Below are 22,884 nucleotides of genomic sequence, written 5' to 3'. Positions count from 1 at the left end.
GCACTCGCCTTCAGCGTGCCGGACATTTGAAATGAATAGAAATTACACAGCTGTTCATTAGTGCTTTTTTCTCATATCATTACAGCTAGCAAAAGACAAAGAACGTCTGCAAGCTATGATGACGCACCTTCATGTCAAGTCCACAGAGCCCAAAGCCACCCCACAGCCGGTGAGCATCGACCCCATCACATGTCTCACATGTCCCTCCCCCATCCCATTGTTTGTCTTAATTGGCACACGTGTATTCATTAATCCCTTCCTCCATCTTCATATGTATCTGCTAAATAATAACAGCTGTTCTGTGGCGGGAGGCAGTAAATATTGTTGGGAGCGCATCTGCTGACATCCGTGATTCAATTTGGTCTCTGTGATGAACTGGATGCACACTGTGTAAGAGCCCCATCTCTGCCACGCGCAGCGGACAGGAAAACGATAAAGCGCGTAAAAGTAACAGGAAATAATCAGATGTCATTATACTTCTTTCATGAAGTGTAAATCTAAAATATATGTTAAAATGTGCTAACAGCCAGTTTCTTATAATGTAAAGAAGAAAAAAAAAACTCACTAGTATTAAAGCACAAAAACAAGTTGCATAAAGATTTTGGTTGAAATCTTTTCAAACCACAGAAACATGTTTTTAATATGTTATTCATTTTGAGTCAAACTGAAAATCTGTTAAATGAAAGTTAATTCTGGAAGATCTAATCTATTTTGAACAATGAATTTATTTTGGACTGATTTATTCTGGCATTTTAACATGTAAGTCGCGTTCTAACTGACTTTACATTTAATCGCACTAAATGTAATTTGCCTCGTGATCCTTGATTGGACTAGGCGGTTGAAGATGTGTGTGTGTGTGTGTGTGTGTGTGTGTGTGTGTGTGTGTGTGTGTGTGTGTGTGTGTGTGTGTGTGTGTGTGTGTGTGTGTGTGTGTGTGTGTAAATGTAATTTGGCATCAGTTTCTTTAGATTGTCCAAGGATGATTTGAAATGTTTAACAGTAGAAAAGAAAAATCTCTTGTGTATATAAACATCATGATGATTGACTATTTGATGAAGGTGGGCATCTAAAGTATTGAATAAATTTAAGAGCTGATCAATTCATTATCTTCTTGACATATCCCAAAGATCCAGCTTATCGGTCTTAATATATGCCGTAAAGCCTCTTGCTTAATGCTTATCCTATAGGCGCAGCAGCTTACCATACGGCGTTTAAGTGTCTGTGCCATTTTGTCACGTTTAAGAAGGGGCCTCACCGCCGTATTTCATTCAGAGAGCTCAAGATCATTTTACTGCAGGGCACAAATTACAATCCCCACACACACACACACACACACGTGCACACATACTGACAAATGTACAATGTGCACGGAGTCCTGTGCATCAACACTTTGTACAGCCTTTGTCATTTATTTGCAGGTTGAACGTGCAGATGTGCAAACACAATAGGCTGTGTGTTCCGACTGTGTCCGTGTCACACACTGATTGTGTGGATTAAAGTGCAGCAGCAGTGCTCTGACACAGGGACATTTGTATATGAAAAGTGGTCGGGCAGCAGATAGCATCTCCAGTTCACTACTTCACGTCGGTCCCGGGGGTCGGTGAGAATGTCTGCGTCAGAGCTCAGCACTAAAGCTCTGGGGTGCATCATGGGGGGTTCCCATGATGCACTGTTTCTTTCTCTTTTTGCTCTGTATGCACCACTCTGCATTTAATCATTAGTGATCGATCTCTGCTCCCCTCCACAGCATGTCTTTTTCCTGGTTCTCTCCCTCAGCCCCAACCAGTCCCAGCAGAAGACTGCCCCTCCCTGAGCCTGGTTCTGCTGGAGGTTTCTTCCTGTTAAAAGGGAGTTTTTCCTTCCCACTGTAGCCAAGTGCTTGCTCACAGGGGGTCGTTTTGACCGTTGGGGTTTTACATCATTATTGTATGGCCTTGCCTTACAATATAAAGCGCCTTGGGGCAACTGTTTGTTGTGATTTGGCGCTATATAAAAAAAAATTGATTGATTGATTGATAAACACTCCAGGGATTTTTATTCAAATAAATAGACTCTTCCAGTGCAACACTGAAATGCGATGTGATAAATACATCTGTCTTGGTTGTGCAAGTGCTGGATGTCCACGGGTTAGGACCTGTGGCCCTGCAAAGGCTTCAGAGAGATTGGAGCGCAGAATCCCATCCTCTGTGGAGATATAGAATGAAATTTTTGTCAAATTAAGAAGAAGCAACTGTGTTCTTCCTGTAATTGCCACTTTGTGCTGTGGCACATAATAAAAGAATGTACAAGTAACCAGCTGTCACAGCAGACGAGCTCAGACGGATCTGCTGGTTTACTTTTTGTTCTAATTAAAGACAAACAAACGCTGCATAGAAATAATTCACTTTTTTGGTGGGGTCAAAGTAAAATGTGCCACTTTACAGAGTGTGTGTGTATGTGTGTGTGTGTGTGTGTGTTTGCATGCGCACACACGTCTGCACTGGGTGTCACTAAGCATTCTTGTCAGAAATCTGACCTTTTATGCCATACATAATTAAGGAGGGACTTTTTATTTATTTTCTTTAGCAGCTCGCCGAGTCAAAGCCAGTATAATTAGATCACCAATTACCATTTAATTAATTTCAGTCTGAAGTCTCATTTTGTCTCAGCACTGGACTGAGCCCAAATGGTGAGGCAAACAAAGCCGAGGCTATTACCAGCCTGTCTGGCCTATTGTTGGAGCCTGTGTGTGTTTATGGCCGGGGAATAAGGATGAAACATGAAACAAAGCGTGCTAATCCACCGGACGAGAAGTCAACACCACAGCCTCGTTCCACTGATAGCATTGTGTCAGCACGTGTGATTTATTTTGTTCATCATTCACACACTTAGACTTCTGCTGGTGAGCAGTTGAAAACATTTGGATCAGCACAAATCCAAATAAGACGAGAAGAAGTTCAGAATAGAGTTTGTGACCACTTGGGCACATATCTAATAAAAGTAGAAAATGTCAAAAGTGGCTGTGTCCAGGTGATGAAGTGAAAGACATGGATCACGTACCTGTGCTTATTTTTCTGCCTATTTATTTTCACACTCTATTGTAAATTAAAGAAAACATCAAACTAAAAGTGGTACAAGAAGGTGCAGAGCACAACACCCACTCTTCACAGTTTGACCTTTCAGGGTCACCCTGTGTCAAAGGTCAGATGACCAATAGAAGGGTCATATAATTTGACCTCAGCCTGTGGCTGTTACTTTTGACCCTTTTTTTTTTGGTGGTGGGGGGATGTTCTGTTGTTGTTTTGCCTGTCAAATTACTTTTTCTGTGGCTTCTTTTCATTCGGGTCCTGCAATAGACTGGTGTGCTGTTCAAAGTGTATAGAGTATAGAGTAAAACAGTAGGGTAGAGCAAAAACAACGGGACAGAGTAAAAACAACAGGACAGAGTAAAAACATCAGGACAGAGTAAAAACAATGGACAGAGTAAAACAGTAGGGCAGAGTAAAAACAATGGACAGAGTAAAACAATAGGACAGAGTAAAAACAATGGACAGAGTAAAACAGTAGGGCAGAGTAAAAACAACAGGGCAGAGTAAAAATAACAGGACAGAGTAAAAACAATGGACAGTAAAACAGTAGGGCAGAGTAAAAACAACAGGACAGAGTAAAAACAGTGGACAGAGTAAAACAACAGGACAGAGTAAAAACAACAGGACAGAGTAAAACAGTAGGGCAGAGTAAAAACAATGGACAGAGTAAAACAATAAGGCAGAGTAAAAACAATAGGGCAGAGTAAAAACAACAGGACAGAGTAAAAACAATGGACAGAGTAAAACAGTAGGGCAGAGTAAAAACAACAGGACAGAGTAAAAACAACAGGACAGAGTAAAAACAATGGACAGAGTAAAACAATAGGGCAGAGTAAAAACAACAGGACAGAGTAAAAACAATGGACAGAGTAAAACAGTAGGGCAGAGTAAAAACAACGGGACAGAGTAAAAACAACAGGACAGAGTAAAAACAATGGATAGAGTAAAACAGTAGGGCAGAGTAAAAACAACAGGACAGAGTAAAAACAATGGACAGAGTAAAACAGTAGGGCAGAGTAAAAACAATGGACAGAGTAAAAACAATGGACAGAGTAAAAACAATGGACAGAGTAAAAACAATAGGGCAGAGTAAAAACAACAGGGCAGAGTAAGAACAATGGACAGAGTAAAACAGTAGGGCAGAGTAAAAACAACAGGGCAGAGTAAAAACAATGGACAGAGTAAAACAGTAGGGCAGAGTAAAAACAACAGGACAGAGTAAAAACAATGGACAGAGTAAAACAACAGGACAGAGTAAAACAGTAGGGCAGAGTAAAAACAATGGACAGAGTAAAACAATAGGGCAGAGTAAAAACAATAGGGCAGAGTAAAAACAATGGACAGAGTAAAACAGTAGGGCAGAGTAAAAACAACAGGACAGAGTAAAAACAATGGACAGAGTAAAAACAATAGGGCAGAGTAAAAACAACAGGACAGAGTAAAAACAATGGACAGAGTAAAACAGTGGGGCAGAGTAAAAACAACAGGACAGAGTAAAAACAATGGATAGAGTAAAACAGTAGGGCAGAGTAAAAACAACAGGGTAGAGTAAAAACAACAGGGTAGAGTAAAAACAACAGGACAGAGTAAAACAATAGGGTAGAGTAAAAACAATAGGACAGAGTAAAACAATAGGGTAGAGTAAAAACAACAGGACAGAGTAAAAACAATGGACAGAGTGAAACAGTAGGGCAGAATTAAAACAACAGGACAGAGTAAAAACAATGGACAGAGTGAAACAGTAGGGCAGAGTAAAAACAACAGGGCAGAGTAAAAACAACAGGACAGAGTAAAAACAATGGACAGAGTGAAACAGTAGGGCAGAGTAAAAACAACAGGACAGAGTAAAACAGTAGGGCAGAATAAAAACAGGAGAGAGTAAAAACAATATGACACAGTAAAAACAGTAGGGCAGAGTAAAAACAATAGGACACAGTAAAAACAATAGAGCAGAGTAAATACAATATGGCAGAGTAAAAACAATAGAGCAGAGTAAATACAATATGGCAGAGTAAAAACAATAGGACACAGTAAAAACAACAGGACAGAGTAAAAACAATGGACAGAGTAAAACAATAGGCCAGAGTAAAAACAACAGGCCAGAGTAAAAACAATGGACAGAGTAAAAACAACGGGACAGAGTAAAAACAATGGATAGAGTAAAACAACAGGACAGAGTAAAAACAATGGACAGAGTAAAACAATAGGGCAGAGTAAAAACAACAGGACAGAGTAAAAGCAATGGACAAAGTAAAACAGTAGGGCAGAGTAAAACAGTAGGGCAGAGTAAAAACAACAGGACAGAGTAAAACAGTAGGGCAGAGTAAAAACAACAGGACAGAGTAAAAACAATGGACAGAGTGAAACAGTAGGGCAGAGTAAAAACAACAGGGCAGAGTAAAAACAACAGGACAGAGTAAAAACAATGGACAGAGTGAAACAGTAGGGCAGAGTAAAAACAACAGGGCAGAGTAAAAACAACAGGACAGAGTAAAAACAATGGACAGAGTGAAACAGTAGGGCAGAGTAAAAACAACAGGACAGAGTAAAAACAATGGACAGAGTGAAACAGTAGGGCAGAGTAAAAACAACAGGATAGAGTGAAACAGTAGGGCAGAGTAAAAACAACAGGGCAGAGTAAAAACAATGGACAGAGTGAAACAGTAGGACAGAGTAAAAACAATGGACAGAGTAAAACAGTAGGGCAGAGTAAAACAGTAGGGCAGAATAAAAACAGGAGAGTGTAAAAACAATATGACACAGTAAAAACAGTCGCGCAGAGTAAAAACAGTAGGGCAGAGTAAAAACAGTCGGGCAGAGTAAAAACAATAGGACACAGTAAAAACAATAGAGCAGAGTAAATACAATATGGCAGAGTAAAAACAATAGGACACAGTAAAAACAATAGGGCAGAGTAAATACAATATGGCAGAGTAAAAACAATAGGACACAGTAAAAACAGTCGGGCAGAGTAAAAACAGTAGGGCAGAGTAAAAACAGTCGGCAGAGTAAAGACAATAGGACACAGTAAAAACAATAGGGCAGAGTAAATACAATATGGCAGAGTAAAAATAATAGGACAGAGTAAAAACAGTAGGCAGTGGTGGGCACAGCTAACCAAAAAGTTAGCTTCGATAACAGATAATCCGCTAACTTAAAAGTTATCTTTTAAGAAGCTAAACCGAAAAACCGCCCAAAAATTTATCAGAAGCTACAGCTAACCGATAACTTCCAGTATTGTCTCCGGTATACTTGCAACTACTAACAGGCTGATTTTGAGTTTTAACATCACGATCGCTTCTGGTAGCATCAAACGCGATCACAGACCCAAACAATGAGTCAGCACTTCTGTCTTTGTGCACCCTGCCCACTGCTGGAAGCTCCTGTTTACTACATAGCTTCCAGCAGTGAAGCAGTTGAGAAGAGCAGCGAAGCTCAACTCTCTACTCAATAGCAGTCTCGCCGTGAGGCGGAGGTCTTGGAAAATAAAGCAGTGCTGACTTATGGTTTTGATTTATAAATAAAATTAATACTAATAGAATAACTCCATTAATGTCAATTCTGTCATTTGTACAAAGTTAAAATATAACATATATGTTTTAATTTTAAATTATGCACTAATTCTGAAGTTTTGTAACAAACACAGACAGATGGGTAAAAAGTGCTTCCGCTAACACTGATTGGTTGACTAATTCATTCTATGTAAAAACCAACACGTTAATGTGAGGTGTGTGTGTGTTGGCGCTTACATATAAATGTGCTTTTGTAAAATATGCTTCTTTTATTTGTAAAAAAAAAAAAAGCCATTTGCAAAAAGCCAAAAAGTCAAGTTGTTATTTGACAAACGTCTGATATAACTGGGGTCAGAATAAATAGAACACTGCCATCTACTGGTGTCCAGACACTCATACTGCCATGAACACTACTGGCCAGTAGATGGCAGTAGAGACTGTGAAAACTTGCCAAAACTAAATTCCAGATAATCCTTGTCTGCTACGTTTAAGATTCGTGGAATTTAATAAACGCAAACTGAATTTCAGACATCTTATATATATTACTCTGGAACAAAGACGACAGACAGTGTTTGACATAAGCAGGACTCTAAATACCAAAGAGGAATCAATTGCAATGATTCCAATTGAAAATAATGAAGAAGCAACCTGGGCTTGGCATTTTTACATAAAACAAACACAATAACAATGTCTGTAAACCCAGAGAATATATTCACAAGAGTGTTAGGTAGAATATACAAAGGGTTTAATGCTGCTCTCCATGTGGAGCCTGATCAGAGCATCCCAAATCCATTTCTCCTGTCATGAATGTACTGAGATTACCCATAATGCACCTGGACACAGCATGTCCACACTGAAACCTTCAAAATTAGTGCAATACTTAATAAAACTAAAACATATATCTGATATTTTCACTTTATAAAACTTCAGACGTGATGTTAATTCAAATAACTTGTCTGAAATTAGTTAAAACTTTAGGCCTTTGGATGACTTGGGTGACATTGCCAGCGTATCAGTATGGGGTCAAAAGAAATTGAGCTTTTTTCTTTTCTGTGACTAGTTCTCCTTTGCCTGCAGAGGATAGAGTGGTTTCTTCTGGAACCAGCTCTCCTCTGTTTACAGAGGATAGAACTGCACATCTACGACAAAACATTTAACAGGTAGGTACTCAACTGATTTTAGACTTAATAAATGTTTCTAACTGCAAATCTTTGTTCACCACGCCTCCAAAAATATGTTAGCAGTCTAAAAATTATCCGTCCAAAACTTATTGGAAGTTGATTGGTCCGTTGATGGCTTTTAAAGGTATCTGAAAAGTGAATCCGATAATGAAAACATTAACTTCGATAATTAGCGGTTAGCGGATTAGCAGAACTGTGCCCACCACTGACAGTAGGGCAGCGTAAAAATAGGACAGAGTAAAAACAATATGGCAAAGTAAAAACAACAGGACAGAGTTAAGAACAATAGGACAGAGGAAAAACAATAGGGCAAAGTAAAAACAGGACAGAGTAAACACAGCAGGGCAGAGTAAAACCAGCAGGGCAGAGAAAAAACAACACGACAGAGTAAAAACAACAGGGCAGAGTAAAAACATTACGACAGAGTAAAAACAATAGGCTAGAGTCAAAACAATATGGCAGAGTAAAAACAATACACTACAGTCAAAACAATAGGGCAGAGTAAAAACAATAGGACAGAGTCAAAATAATACAGCAGAGTAAAAACAGTAGGACAGAATCAAAACAATATGGCAGAGTCAAAACAATGGGACAGAGTGAAAACAGCAGGGCAGAATAAAAACAGCAGGGCAGAGTAAAAACAGCAGGGCAGAGTAAAAACAGCAGGGCAGAGAAAAAACAGCACGGCAGAGTAAAAACAACACGGCAGAGTAAAAACAACAGGGCAGAGTAAAAACAGCACGGCAGAGTAAAAACAGCAGGGCAGAGTAAAAACAACAGGACAGAGTAAAAACAACAGGACAGAGTAAAAACAGTAGGGCAGTGTAAAAACAGTAGGGCAACGTAAAAATAGGACAGAGTAAAAACAGTAAGGCAGAGTAAAAACAGAAGGACAGAGTAAAAACAGTAAGGCAGAGTAAAAACAGTAGGACAGTAAAAAACAGCAGGGCAGAGTAAAAACAGGACAGAGTAACAACAGTAGGGCAGAGTAAAATCAATAGGACAGTAAAAATAATAGGGCAAAGTAAAAACAGCAGGGCAGAGTAAAAACATGGCGAGTAAAAACAATATGGCAGAGTAAAAACAATATGGCAGAGTAAAAACAACAGGACAGAGTAAAAACAATATGGCAGAGTAAAAACAACAGGACAGAGTAAAAACAGTAGGGCAGTGTAAAAACAATAGGGCAGTGTAAAAACAGTAGGGCAATGTAAAAATAGGACAGAGTAAAAACAGAACGATAGAGTAAAAGCAGTAAGGCAGAGTAAAAACAGAAGGGCAGAGTAAAAACAACAGGACAGAGTAACAACAGTAGGGTAGTGTAAAACCAACAGGACGGAGTAAAAACAACATGGCAGAGTAAAAACAACAGGACACAGTAAAAACAGTAGGGTAGTGTTAAAAAAGGACAGAGTAAAAACAGTAGGGTAGCTTAAAAACAGTAGGGCAGAGTAAAATCAATAGGACAGAGTAAAAACAATAGGACAGTAAAAATAATAGGGCAAAGTGAAAACAGCAGGGCAGAGTAAAAACAATAGGGTAGCGTAAAAAAAAGGACAGAGTAAAAACAGTCGGGTAGCATTAAAAAAAGGACAGAGTAAAAACAATAGGGCAAAGTCAAAACAACATGGCAGAGTAAAATCAACAGGACAGAGTAAAAACAACAGGACAGAGTCAAAACAACAGGGCAAAGTCAAAACAACAGGACAGAGTAAAAACAACAGGGCAGGGTCAAAACAACAGAGCAGGGTCAAAACAATAGGACAGATTAAAACCATTATGGCAGAGTTAAAACATTAGGACAGAGCAAAACAATACTCAGAGTAAAAACAAAAGTATAGAGTTAATACGCAGAGTAAAAACAATAGGACAGAGTCAAAATAATATGGCAGAGTAGAAACAATAGGCTACAATAGGGCAGAGTAAAAACAGTAGGCAAGAGTCAAAACAATACTGCAGAGTAAAAACATTATGACAGAGTGAAAACAATATGGCAGAGTAAAAACATTAGGCCAGAGCAAAACAATACTCATACTAAAAACAAAAGTATAGAGTTAAACAATATGCAGAGTAAAAACAATAGGACAGAGTTAAAATAATATGGCAGAGTAAAAATAATGTGACAGAGTAAAAACAGTAGGGCAGAGCAAAAACAATGTGACAGTGTAAAAACAACAGGGCAGAGTAAAAACAGTTGGGCAGAGTCAAACAGTAGGGCAGAGTAAAAACAATACTGCAGGGTAAAAACAATAGGACAGATTAAAACCATTATTGCAGAGTCAAAACAATAGGACAGATTAAAACCAGTATGGCAGAGTCAAAACAATAGGGCAGGGTCAGAACAATAGGACAGATTAAAACTAGTATGGCAGAGTAAAAACAGTAGGGCAGAGTCCAAAATAATAACAACAATAACAGTAATAACAATAGGCTAGAGTTAAAACAATAGGGCAGTGTAAAAACAATAGGGCAGTGTAAAAACAATAGGCTAGAGTCAAAACAATACGGCATAGTCAAAATATTATGACAGTCAAAACAATATGACAGAGTAAAAACATTAGGACAGATTCAAAACAATATGCAGAGTAAAAACAAAAGTACAGAGTCAAAACAATATGCAGAGTAAAAACAAAAGTACAGAGTCAAAACAATACAGCAGAGTAAAAACAATGGGACAGTGAAAACAATGGGGCAGAGTAATAACAATATGACAGAGTAAAAACAATAGGTTAGAGTCAAAACAATAGGGCAGAGTAAAAACAATAGGCAAGAGTCAAAACAATAGGGCAGAGTCAAAACAATAGGCAAGAGTCAAAACAATACGGCAGAATAAAAACAATACGGCAGATTAAAAACAGTAGGCTAGAGTCAAAACAATACGGCAGAGTAAAAACATTATGAAGAGTAAAAACAATATGGCAGAGTAAAAACATTAGGACAGAGCAAAACAATACTCAGAGTAAAAACAAAAGTATAGAGTTAATATGCAGAGTAAAAAAAATAGGACAGAGTCAAAATAATATGGCACATTAGAAACAATAGGCTACAATAGGGCAGAGTAAAAACAGTAGGCAAGAGTCAAAACAATACGGCAGAGTAAAAACATTATGACAGAGTGAAAACAATATGGCAGAGTAAAAACATTAGGACAGAGCAAAACAATACTCAGAGTAAAAACAAAAGTATAGAGTTAAACAATACGCAGAGTCAAAATAATATGGCAGAGTAAAAACAGTGTGACAGAGTAAAAACAGTTGGGCAGAGTCAAAACAGTAGGGCAGAGCAAAAACAATACTGCAGGGTCAAAACAATAGGACAGATTAAAACCACTATGGCAGAGTCAAAACAATAGGGCAGGGTCAGAACAATAGGACAGATTAAAACTAGTATGGCAGAGTAAAAACAGTAGGGCAGAGTCCAAAATAATAACAACAACAATAACAGTAATAACAATAGGCTAGAGTTAAAACAATACGGAAGAGTCAAAACAATAGGGCAGTGTAAAAACAATAGGCTAGAGTCAAAACAATACGGCAGAGTCAAAATATTATGACAGTAAAAACAATGTGACAGAGTAAAAACAACAGGGCAGAGTAAAAACAATACGGCAGGGTCAAAACAATAGAACAGATTAAAACCAGTATGGCAGAGTAAAAAAAATAGGGCAGAGTAAAAACAATATGGCAGGATCAAAACAGTAGGACAGATTAAAACCAGTATGGCAGAGTAAAAACAATACAGCAGGGTCATAACAATAGGACAGATTAAAACCAGTAGGGCAGAGTAAAAACAATACAGCAGGGTCATAACAATAGGACAGATTAAAACCAGTAGGGCAGAGTAAAAACAATACAGCAGGGTCAAAACAATAGGACAGATTAAAACCAGTAGGGCAGAGTAAAAACAATACAGCAGGGTCAAAACAATAGGGCAGTGTTAAAACAATAGGCGAGAGTCAAAACAATACGCAGAGTAAAAACAATAGAGTACAAACAAAGTACAGAGTCCAAACAATACAGCAGAGTAAAACAGTAGGACAGAATCAAAACAATACGGCAGAGTGAAAACAATAGGGCAGAGTAACAGCACTATGACTGAGTAAAAACAATAGCACAGAGTAAAAACAATAGGTTAGAGTCAAAACAATACTGCAGAGTAAAAACAATAGGCTAGAGTTAAAACAATAGCGCATAATAAAAATAGGCTAGAGTCAAAACATTATGGCAGAGTAAAAACAATACACTACAGTCAAAACAATAGGGCAGAGTAAAAACAATAGGCTTGAGTCAGCTTCCTGTTAATTCTAGAATAGAATTTAAAATTATTCTTCTTACTTATAAGGTTTTGAATAATCAGGTCCCATCTTATCTTAGGGACCTCGTAGTACCATATCACCCCAATAGAGCGCTTTGCTCTCAGACTGCAGGCTTACTTGTAGTTCCTAGGGTTTGTAAGAGTAGAATGGGAGGCAGAGCCTTCAGCTTTCAGGCTCCTCTCCTGTGGAACCAGCTCCCAATTCAGATCAGGGAGACAGACACCCTCTCTACTTTTAAGATTAGGCTTAAAACTTTCCTTTTTGCTAAAGCTTATAGTTAGGGCTGGATCAGGTGACCTTGAACCATCCCTTAGTTATGCTGCTATAGACGTAGACTGCTGGGGGGTTCCCATGATGCACTGTTTATTTCTCTTTTTGCTCTGTATGCACCACTCTGCATTTAATCATTAGTGATCGATCTCTGCTCCCCTCCACAGCATGTCTTTTTCCTGGTTCTCTCCCTCAGCCCCAACCAGTCCCAGCAGAAGACTGCCCCTCCCTGAGCCTGGTTCTGCTGGAGGTTTCTTCCTGTTAAAAGGGAGTTTTTCCTTCCCACTGTAGCCAAGTGCTTGCTCACAGGGGGTCGTTTTGACCGTTGGGGTTTTACATAATTATTGTATGGCCTTGCCTTGCAATATGGGGCGCCTTGGGGCAACTGTTTTTTGTGATTTGGCGCTATATAAAAAAAAATTGATTGAATTGATTGAGTCAAAACAGTAGGGCAGAGTAAAAACATTAGGACAGAGTCAAAACAATATGCAGAGTAAAAACAATACTCAGAGTAAAAACAAAGTACAGAGCCAAAACAATACAGCAGAGTAAAAACAGTAGGACAGAGTCAAAATAATACAGCAGAGTAAAAACAGTAGGACAGAATCAAAACAGCAGGGCAGAGTCAAAACAGCAGGGCAGAGGAAAAACAACAGGACAGAGTAAAAATAACAGGACAGGGTAAAAACAGTAGGACAGAGTCAAAATAATACAGCAGAGTAAAAACAGTAGGACAGAATCAAAACAATATGGCAGAGTAAAAACAATACGGCAGGGTCAAAACAGTAGGACAGATTAAAACCAGTATGGCAGAGTAAAAACAATGGGACAGAGTGAAAACAATAGGGCAGAGTAACAGCACTATGACCGAGTAAAAACAATAGCACAGAGTAAAAACAATAGGTTAGAGTCAAAACAATACTGCAGAGTAAAAACAATAGGCTAGAGTCAAAACATTATGACCAAGTAAAAACAATAGGTTAGAGTCAAAACAATACTGCAGAGTAAAAACAATAGGCTAGAGTCAAAACAATATGGCAGAGTAAACACAATACACTACAGTCAAAACAATAGGGCAGAGTAAAACCAATAGGACAGAGTCAAAATAATACAGCAGAGTAAAAACAGTAGGACAGAATCAAAACAATATGGCAGAGTCAAAACAATGGGACAGAGTGAAAACAGCAGGGCAGAATAAAAACAGCAGGGCAGAGTAAAAATAATAGGACAGGGTAAAAACAGTAGGACAGAGTAAAAACAGCAGGGCAGAGTAAAAACAATAGGCTAGAGCCAAAACAATATGGCAGAGTAAAAACAATACGGCAGGGTCAAAACAATAGGACAGATTAAAACCAGTATGGCAGAGTAAAAACAATATGGCAGGATCAAAACAATAGAACAAATTAAAACCAGTAGGGCAGAGTAAAAACAATACAGCAGGGTCAAAACTATAGGGCAGATTAAAACCAGTAGGGCAGAGTAAAAACAATACAGCAGGGTCAAAACAATAGGGCAGTGTTAAAACAATAGGCAAGAGTCAGAACAATACGCAGAGTAAAAACAATAGAGTAAAAACAAAGTACAGAGTCCAAACAATACGGCAGAGTAAAACAGTAGGACAGAATGAAAACAATACGGCAGAGTCAAAACAATGGGACAGAGTGAAAACAATATGGCAGAGTAACAGCACTATGACCGAGTAAAAACAATAGCACAGAGTAAAAACAATAGGTTAGAGTCAAAACAATACTGCAGAGTAAAAACAATAGGCTAGAGTCAAAACATTATGACCGACTAAAAACAATAGGTTAGAGTCAAAACAATACAGCATAGTAAAAACAATAGGCTAGAGTCAAAACATTACGACAGAGTAAAAACAATAGGCTAGAGTCAGAACATTACGACAGAGTAAAAACAATAGGCTAGAGTCAAAACAATATGGCAGAGTCAAAACAATACACTACAGTCAAAACAATAGGGCAGAGTAAAAACAATAGGACAGAGTCAAAATAATACAGCAGAGTAAAAACAGTAGGACAGAATCAAAACAATATGGCAGAGTCAAAACAATGGGACAGAGTGAAAACAGCAGGGCAGAATAAAAACAGCAGGGCAGAGTAAAAATAATAGGACAGGGTAAAAACAGTAGGACAGAGTAAAAACAGCAGGGCAGAGTAAAAACAATAGGCTAGAGCCAAAACAATATGGCAGAGTAAAAACAATACGGCAGGGTCAAAACAATAGGACAGATTAAAACCAGTATGGCAGAGTAAAAAAAAATAGGGCAGAGTAAAAACAATATGGCAGGATCAAAACAATAGAACAGATTAAAACCAGTTTGGCAGAGTAAAACAACAGGGCAGGGTCAAAACAATAGGACAGATTCAAACCAGTAGGGCAGAGTAAAAACAATACAGCAGGGTCAAAACAATAGGACAGATTCAAACCAGTAGGGCAGAGTAAAAACAATACAGCAGGGTCAAAACAATAGGGCAGATTAAAACCAGTAGAGCAGAGTAAAAACAATACAGCAGGGTCAAAACAATAGGGCAGTGTTAAAACAATAGGCGAGAGTCAGAACAATACGCAGAGTAAAAACAATAGAGTAAAAACAAAGTACAGAGTCCAAACAATACGGCAGAGTCAAAACAGTGGGACAGAGTGAAAACAATAGGGCAGAGTAACAGCACTATGACCAAGTAAAAACAATAGCACAGAGTAAAAACAATAGGTTAGAGTCAAAACAATACTGCAGAGTAAAAACAATAGGCGAGAGTTAAAACAATAGGCTTGAGTCAAAACAATAGGGCAGAGTAAAAACATTAGGACAGAGTCAAAACAATATGCAGAGTAAAAACAATACTCAAGAGTAAAAACAATACAGCAGAGTAAAAACAATAGGGCAGAGTCAAAATAATACAGCAGAGTAAAAACAGTAGGACAGAATCAAAACAATATGGCAGAGTCAAAACAATGGTACAGAGTGAAAACAGCAGGGCAGAGTCAAAACAGCAGGGCAGAGTAAAAACAACAGGACAGAGTAAAAATAACAGGACAGGGTAAAAACAGTAGGACAGAGTAAAAACAGCAGGGCAGAGTAAAAACAATAGGCTAGAGCCAAAACAATATGGCAGAGTAAAAACAATACGGCAGAGTCAAAACAATAGGGCAGTGTTAAAACAATAGGCGAGAGTCAGAACAATACGCAGAGTAAAAACAATAGAGTAAAAACAAAGTGCAGAGTCCAAACAATACGGCAGAGTAAAACAGTAAGACAGAATCAAAACAATACGGCAGAGTCAAAACAATGGGACAGAGTGAAAACAATAGGGCAGAGTAACAGCACTATGACCGAGTAAAAACAATAGCACAGAGTAAAAACAATAGGTTAGAGTCAAAACAATACTGCAGAGTAAAAACAATAGGCTATTGTCAAAACATTATGACCGAGTAAAAACAATAGCACAGAGTAAAAACAATAGGTTAGAGTCAAAACAATACTGCAGAGTAAAAACAGTAGGCTAGAGTCAAAACATTACGACAGAGTAAAAACAATAGGCTAGAGTCAAAACAATATGGCAGAGTAAAAACAATACACTACAGTCAAAACAATAGGGCAGAGTAAAAACAATAGGACAGAGTCAAAATAATACAGCAGAGTAAAAACAGTAGGACAGAATCAAAACAATATGGCAGAGTCAAAACAATGGGACAGAGTGAAAACAGCAGGGCAGAATAAAAACAGCAGCGCAGAGTAAAAACAATAGGCTAGAGCCAAAACAATATGGCAGAGTAAAAACAATACGGCAGGGTCAAAACAATAGGACAGATTAAAACCAGTATGGCAGAGTAAAAAAAAATAGGGCAGAGTAAAAACAATATGGCAGGATCAAAAAAATAGGACAGATTAAAACCAGTTTGGCAGAGTAAAAACAACAGGGCAGGGTCAAAACAATAGGACAGATTCAAACCAGTAGGGCAGAGTAAAAACAATACAGCAGGGTCAAAACAATAGGGCAGATTAAAACCAGTAGGGCAGAGTAAAAACAATACAGCAGGGTCAAAACAATAGGGCAGTGTTAAAACAATAGGCGAGAGTCAGAACAATACGCAGAGTAAAAACAATAGAGTAAAAACAAAGTACAGAGTCCAAACAATACGGCAGAGAAAAACAGTAGGACAGAATCAAAACAATACGGCAGAGTCAAAACAATGGGACAGAGTGAAAACAATAGGGCAGAGTAACAGCACTATGACCGAGTAAAAACAATAGCACAGAGTAAAAACAATAGGTTAGAGTCAAAACAATACTGCAGAATAAAAACAATATGGCAGGGTCAAAACAATAGGACAGATTAAAACCAGTATGGCAGAGTAAAAAAAAATAGGGCAGAGTAAAAACAATATGGCAGGATCAAAACAATAGGACAGATTAAAACCAGTTTGGCAGAGTAAAAACAACAGGGCAGGGTCAAAACAATAGGACAGATTCAAACCAGTAGGGCAGAGTAAAAACAATACTGCAGGGTCAAAACAATAGGGCAGATTAAAACCAGTAGAACAGAGTAAAAACAATACAGCAGGGTCAAAACAATAGGGCAGTGTTAAAACAATAGGCGAGAGTCAGAACAATACACAGAGTAAAAACAAAGTACAGAGTCCAAACAATACGGCAGAGTAAAACAGTAGGACAGAATCAAAACAATACGGCAGAGTCAAAACAATGGGACAGAGTGAAAACAATAGGGCAGAGTAACAGCACTATGACCGAGTAAAAACAATAGCACAGAGTAAAAACAATAGGTTAGAGTCAAAACAATACTGCAGAGTAAAAACAATAGGCTAGAGTCAAAACATTATGACCGACTAAAAACAATAGGTTAGAGTCAAAACAATACAGCATAGTAAAAACAATAGGCTAGAGTCAAAACATTACGACAGAGTAAAAACAATAGGCTAGAGTCAGAACATTACGACAGAGTAAAAACAATAGGCTAGAGTCAAAACAATATGGCAGTCAAAACAATACACTACAGTCAAAACAATAGGGCAGAGTAAAAACAATAGGACAGAGTCAAAATAATACAGCAGAGTAAAAACAGTAGGACAGAATCAAAACAATATGGCAGAGTCAAAACAATGGGACAGAGTGAAAACAGCAGGGCAGAATAAAAACAGCAGGGCAGAGTAAAAATAATAGGACAGGGTAAAAACAGTAGGACAGAGTAAAAACAGCAGGGCAGAGTAAAAACAATAGGCTAGAGCCAAAACAATATGGCAGAGTAAAAACAATACGGCAGGGTCAAAACAATAGGACAGATTAAAACCAGTATGGCAGAGTAAAAAAAAATAGGGCAGAGTAAAAACAATATGGCAGGATCAAAACAATAGAACAGATTAAAACCAGTTTGGCAGAGTAAAAACAACAGGGCAGGGTCAAAACAATAGGACAGATTCAAACCAGTAGGGCAGAGTAAAAACAATACAGCAGGGTCAAAACAATAGGACAGATTCAAACCAGTAGGGCAGAGTAAAAACAATACAGCAGGGTCAAAACAATAGGGCAGATTAAAACCAGTAGAGCAGAGTAAAAACAATACAGCAGGGTCAAAACAATAGGGCAGTGTTAAAACAATAGGCGAGAGTCAGAACAATACGCAGAGTAAAAACAATAGAGTAAAAACAAAGTACAGAGTCCAAACAATACGGCAGAGTCAAAACAGTGGGACAGAGTGAAAACAATAGGGCAGAGTAACAGCACTATGACCAAGTAAAAACAATAGCACAGAGTAAAAACAATAGGTTAGAGTCAAAACAATACTGCAGAGTAAAAACAATAGGCGAGAGTTAAAACAATAGGCTTGAGTCAAAACAATAGGGCAGAGTAAAAACATTAGGACAGAGTCAAAACAATATGCAGAGTAAAAACAATACTCAAGAGTAAAAACAATACAGCAGAGTAAAAACAATAGGGCAGAGTCAAAATAATACAGCAGAGTAAAAACAGTAGGACAGAATCAAAACAATATGGCAGAGTCAAAACAATGGTACAGAGTGAAAACAGCAGGGCAGAGTCAAAACAGCAGGGCAGAGTAAAAACAACAGGACAGAGTAAAAATAACAGGACAGGGTAAAAACAGTAGGACAGAGTAAAAACAGCAGGGCAGAGTAAAAACAATAGGCTAGAGCCAAAACAATATGGCAGAGTAAAAACAATACGGCAGAGTCAAAACAATAGGGCAGTGTTAAAACAATAGGCGAGAGTCAGAACAATACGCAGAGTAAAAACAATAGAGTAAAACAAAGTGCAGAGTCCAAACAATACGGCAGAGTAAAACAGTAAGACAGAATCAAAACAATACGGCAGAGTCAAAACAATGGGACAGAGTGAAAACAATAGGGCAGAGTAACAGCACTATGACCGAGTAAAAACAATAGCACAGAGTAAAAACAATAGGTTAGAGTCAAAACAATACTGCAGAGTAAAAACAATAGGCTATTGTCAAAACATTATGACCGAGTAAAAACAATAGCACAGAGTAAAAACAATAGGTTAGAGTCAAAACAATACTGCAGAGTAAAAACAGTAGGCTAGAGTCAAAACATTACGACAGAGTAAAAACAATAGGCTAGAGTCAAAACAATATGGCAGAGTAAAAACAATACACTACAGTCAAAACAATAGGGCAGAGTAAAAACAATAGGACAGAGTAAAAACAGCAGAGTAAAAACAGTAGGACAGAATCAAAACAATATGGCAGAGTCAAAACAATGGGACAGAGTGAAAACAGCAGGGCAGAATAAAAACAGCAGCGCAGAGTAAAAACAATAGGCTAGAGCCAAAACAATATGGCAGAGTAAAAACAATACGGCAGGGTCAAAACAATAGGACAGATTAAAACCAGTATGGCAGAGTAAAAAAAATAGGGCAGAGTAAAAACAATATGGCAGGATCAAAAAAATAGGACAGATTAAAACCAGTTTGGCAGAGTAAAAACAACAGGGCAGGGTCAAAACAATAGGACAGATTCAAACCAGTAGGGCAGAGTAAAAACAATACAGCAGGGTCAAAACAATAGGGCAGATTAAAACCAGTAGGGCAGAGTAAAAACAATACAGCAGGGTCAAAACAATAGGGCAGTGTTAAAACAATAGGCGAGAGTCAGAACAATACGCAGAGTAAAAACAATAGAGTAAAAACAAAGTACAGAGTCCAAACAATACGGCAGAGAAAAACAGTAGGACAGAATCAAAACAATACGGCAGAGTCAAAACAATGGGACAGAGTGAAAACAATAGGGCAGAGTAACAGCACTATGACCGAGTAAAAACAATAGCACAGAGTAAAAACAATAGGTTAGAGTCAAAACAATACTGCAGAATAAAAACAATATGGCAGGGTCAAAACAATAGGACAGATTAAAACCAGTATGGCAGAGTAAAAAAAAAATAGGGCAGAGTAAAAACAATATGGCAGGATCAAAACAATAGGACAGATTAAAACCAGTTTGGCAGAGTAAAAACAACAGGGCAGGGTCAAAACAATAGGACAGATTCAAACCAGTAGGGCAGAGTAAAAACAATACTGCAGGGTCAAAACAATAGGGCAGATTAAAACCAGTAGAACAGAGTAAAAACAATACAGCAGGGTCAAAACAATAGGGCAGTGTTAAAACAATAGGCGAGAGTCAGAACAATACACAGAGTAAAAACAAAGTACAGAGTCCAAACAATACGGCAGAGTAAAACAGTAGGACAGAATCAAAACAATACGGCAGAGTCAAAACAATGGGACAGAGTGAAAACAATAGGGCAGAGTAACAGCACTATGACCGAGTAAAAACAATAGCACAGAGTAAAAACAATAGGTTAGAGTCAAAACAATACTGCAGAGTAAAAACAATAGGCTAGAGTCAAAACAATATGGCAGAGTAAAAACAATACAGTCAAAATAATAGGGCAGAGTCAAAACAATAGGCTTGAGTCAAAACAATAGGGCAGAGTAAAAACATTAGGACATAGTCAAAACAATAGGGCAGATTAAAAACAATAGGCAAGAGTCAAAACAATAGGGCAGAGTAAAAACAATAGGCAAGAGTCAAAACAATACGGCAGAGTAAAAACAATAGGCAAGAGTCAAAACAATAGGGCAGAGTAAAAACAATAGGCAAGAGTCAAAACAATACGGCAGAGTAAAAACAATAGGCAAGAGTCAAAACAATAGGGCAGAGTAAAAACAATAGGCAAGAGTCAAAACAATACGGCAGAGTAAAAACAATAGGCAAGAGTCAAAACAATACGGCAGAGTAAAAACATTATGAAGAGTAAAAACAATATGGCAGAGTAAAAACATTAGGACAGAGCAAAACAATACTCAGAGTAAAAACAAAAGTATAAAGTTAATACGCAGAGTAAAAACAATAGGACAGAGTCAAAATAATATGGCAGAGTAAGAACAGTGTGACAGAGTAAAAACAGCTGGGCAGAGTAAAAACAATGTGACAGAGTAAAAACAACAGGGCAGAGTAAAAACACTTGGGCAGAGTCAAACAGTAGGGCAGAGTATAAACATTACGGCAGGGTCAAAACAATAGGACAGATTAAAACCAGTATGGTAGAGTAAAAAAATAGGGCAGAGTAAAAACAATATGGCAGGATCAAAACAATAGGACAGATTAAAACCAGTATGGCAGAGTAAGAAAACAGGGCAGGGTCAAAACAATAGGACAGATTAAAACCAGTAAGGCAGAGTAAAAACAATACAGCAGGGTCAAAACAATAGGTCAGATTAAAACCAGTAGGGCAGAGTAAAAACAATACAGCAGGGTCAAAACAATAGGGCAGTGTTAAAACAATAGGCGAGAGTCAAAACAATATGCAGAGTAAAAACAATAGAGTACAAAGAAAGTACAGAGTCCAAACAATACGGCAGAGTAAAACAGTAGGACAGAATCAAAACAATACGGCAGAGTAAAAACAATAGGCAAGAGTCAAAACAATAGGGCAGAGTAAAAACAATAGGCAAGAGTCAAAACAATACGGCAGAGTAAAAACAATAGGCAAGAGTCAAAACAATACGGCAGAGTAAAAACATTATGAAGAGTAAAAACAATATGGCAGAGTAAAAACATTAGGACAGAGCAAAACAATACTCAGAGTAAAAACAAAAGTATAAAGTTAATACGCAGAGTAAAAACAATAGGACAGAGTCAAAATAATATGGCAGAGTAAGAACAGTGTGACAGAGTAAAAACAGCTGGGCAGAGTAAAAACAATGTGACAGAGTAAAAACAACAGGGCAGAGTAAAAACACTTGGGCAGAGTCAAACAGTAGGGCAGAGTATAAACATTACGGCAGGGTCAAAACAATAGGACAGATTAAAACCAGTATGGTAGAGTAAAAAAATAGGGCAGAGTAAAAACAATATGGCAGGATCAAAACAATAGGACAGATTAAAACCAGTATGGCAGAGTAAGAAAACAGGGCAGGGTCAAAACAATAGGACAGATTAAAACCAGTAAGGCAGAGTAAAAACAATACAGCAGGGTCAAAACAATAGGTCAGATTAAAACCAGTAGGGCAGAGTAAAAACAATACAGCAGGGTCAAAACAATAGGGCAGTGTTAAAACAATAGGCGAGAGTCAAAACAATATGCAGAGTAAAAACAATAGAGTACAAAGAAAGTACAGAGTCCAAACAATACGGCAGAGTAAAACAGTAGGACAGAATCAAAACAATACGGCAGAGTCAAAACAATGGGACAGAGTGAAAACAATAGGGCAGAGTAACAGCACTATGACCGAGTGAAAACAATAGCACAGAGTAAAAACAATAGGTTAGAGTGAAAACAATAGGCTAGAGTTAAAACAATAGGGCAGAATAAAAACAATAGGCTAGAGTCAAAACATTACGACAGAGTAAAAACAATAGGCTAGAGTCAAAACATTACGACAGAGTAAAAACAATAGGCTAGAGTCAAAACAATATGGCAGAGTAAAAACAATACACTACAGTCAAAACAATAGGGCAGAGTAAAAACAATAGGACAGAGTAAAAACATTAGGACAGAGTCAAAACAATACGGCAGAGTAAAAACAATAGGCTTGAGTCAAAACAATAGGGCAGAGTAAAAACATTAGGACAGAGTCAAAACAATATGCAGAGTAAAAACAGCAGGGCAGAGTAAAAACAATATGGCAGAGTAAAAACAACAGGACATAGTAAAAATAATAGGACAGGGTAAAAACAGTAGGACAGAGTAAAAACAGCAGGGCAGAGTAAAAACAATAGGCTAGAGTCAAAACAATATGGCAGAGTAAAAACAGTACGGCAGGGTCAAAACAATAGGACAAATTAAAACCAGTATGGCAGAGTAAAAAAAATAGGGCAGAGTCAAAACAATATGGCAGGACCAAAACAATAGAACAGATTAAAACCAGTTTGGCAGAGTAAAAACAACAGGGCAGGGTCAAAACAATAGGACAGATTAAAGCCAGTAGGGCAGAGTAAAAACAATACAGCAGGGTCAAAACAATA

At 37.9% G+C, this 22,884-nt stretch overlaps 1 protein-coding gene across 9 annotated transcripts in view; it reads left to right on the top strand.

Annotated features, from left to right (window-relative positions):
• Positions 1–22,884, top strand: part of foxp1b (forkhead box P1b) — a 732,035-nt gene that overhangs the window by 683,172 nt on the left and 25,979 nt on the right. For all 9 annotated transcript variants that reach the window (XM_034167467.1, XM_034167465.1, XM_034167469.1 and 6 more), the window contains one exon: positions 86–169. In XM_034167467.1, coding sequence (XP_034023358.1) covers positions 86–169 — 84 coding nt within the window. The remainder of the gene's footprint in view (positions 1–85; positions 170–22,884) is intronic.

Source organism: Thalassophryne amazonica, chromosome 3 (assembly GCF_902500255.1).
Source record: "Thalassophryne amazonica chromosome 3, fThaAma1.1, whole genome shotgun sequence".
Taxonomy (NCBI): Eukaryota; Metazoa; Chordata; class Actinopteri; order Batrachoidiformes; family Batrachoididae; genus Thalassophryne; species Thalassophryne amazonica.
Note: the sequence above shows the minus strand (reverse complement) of the source record. Positions and strands in the feature narration are given on the sequence as shown.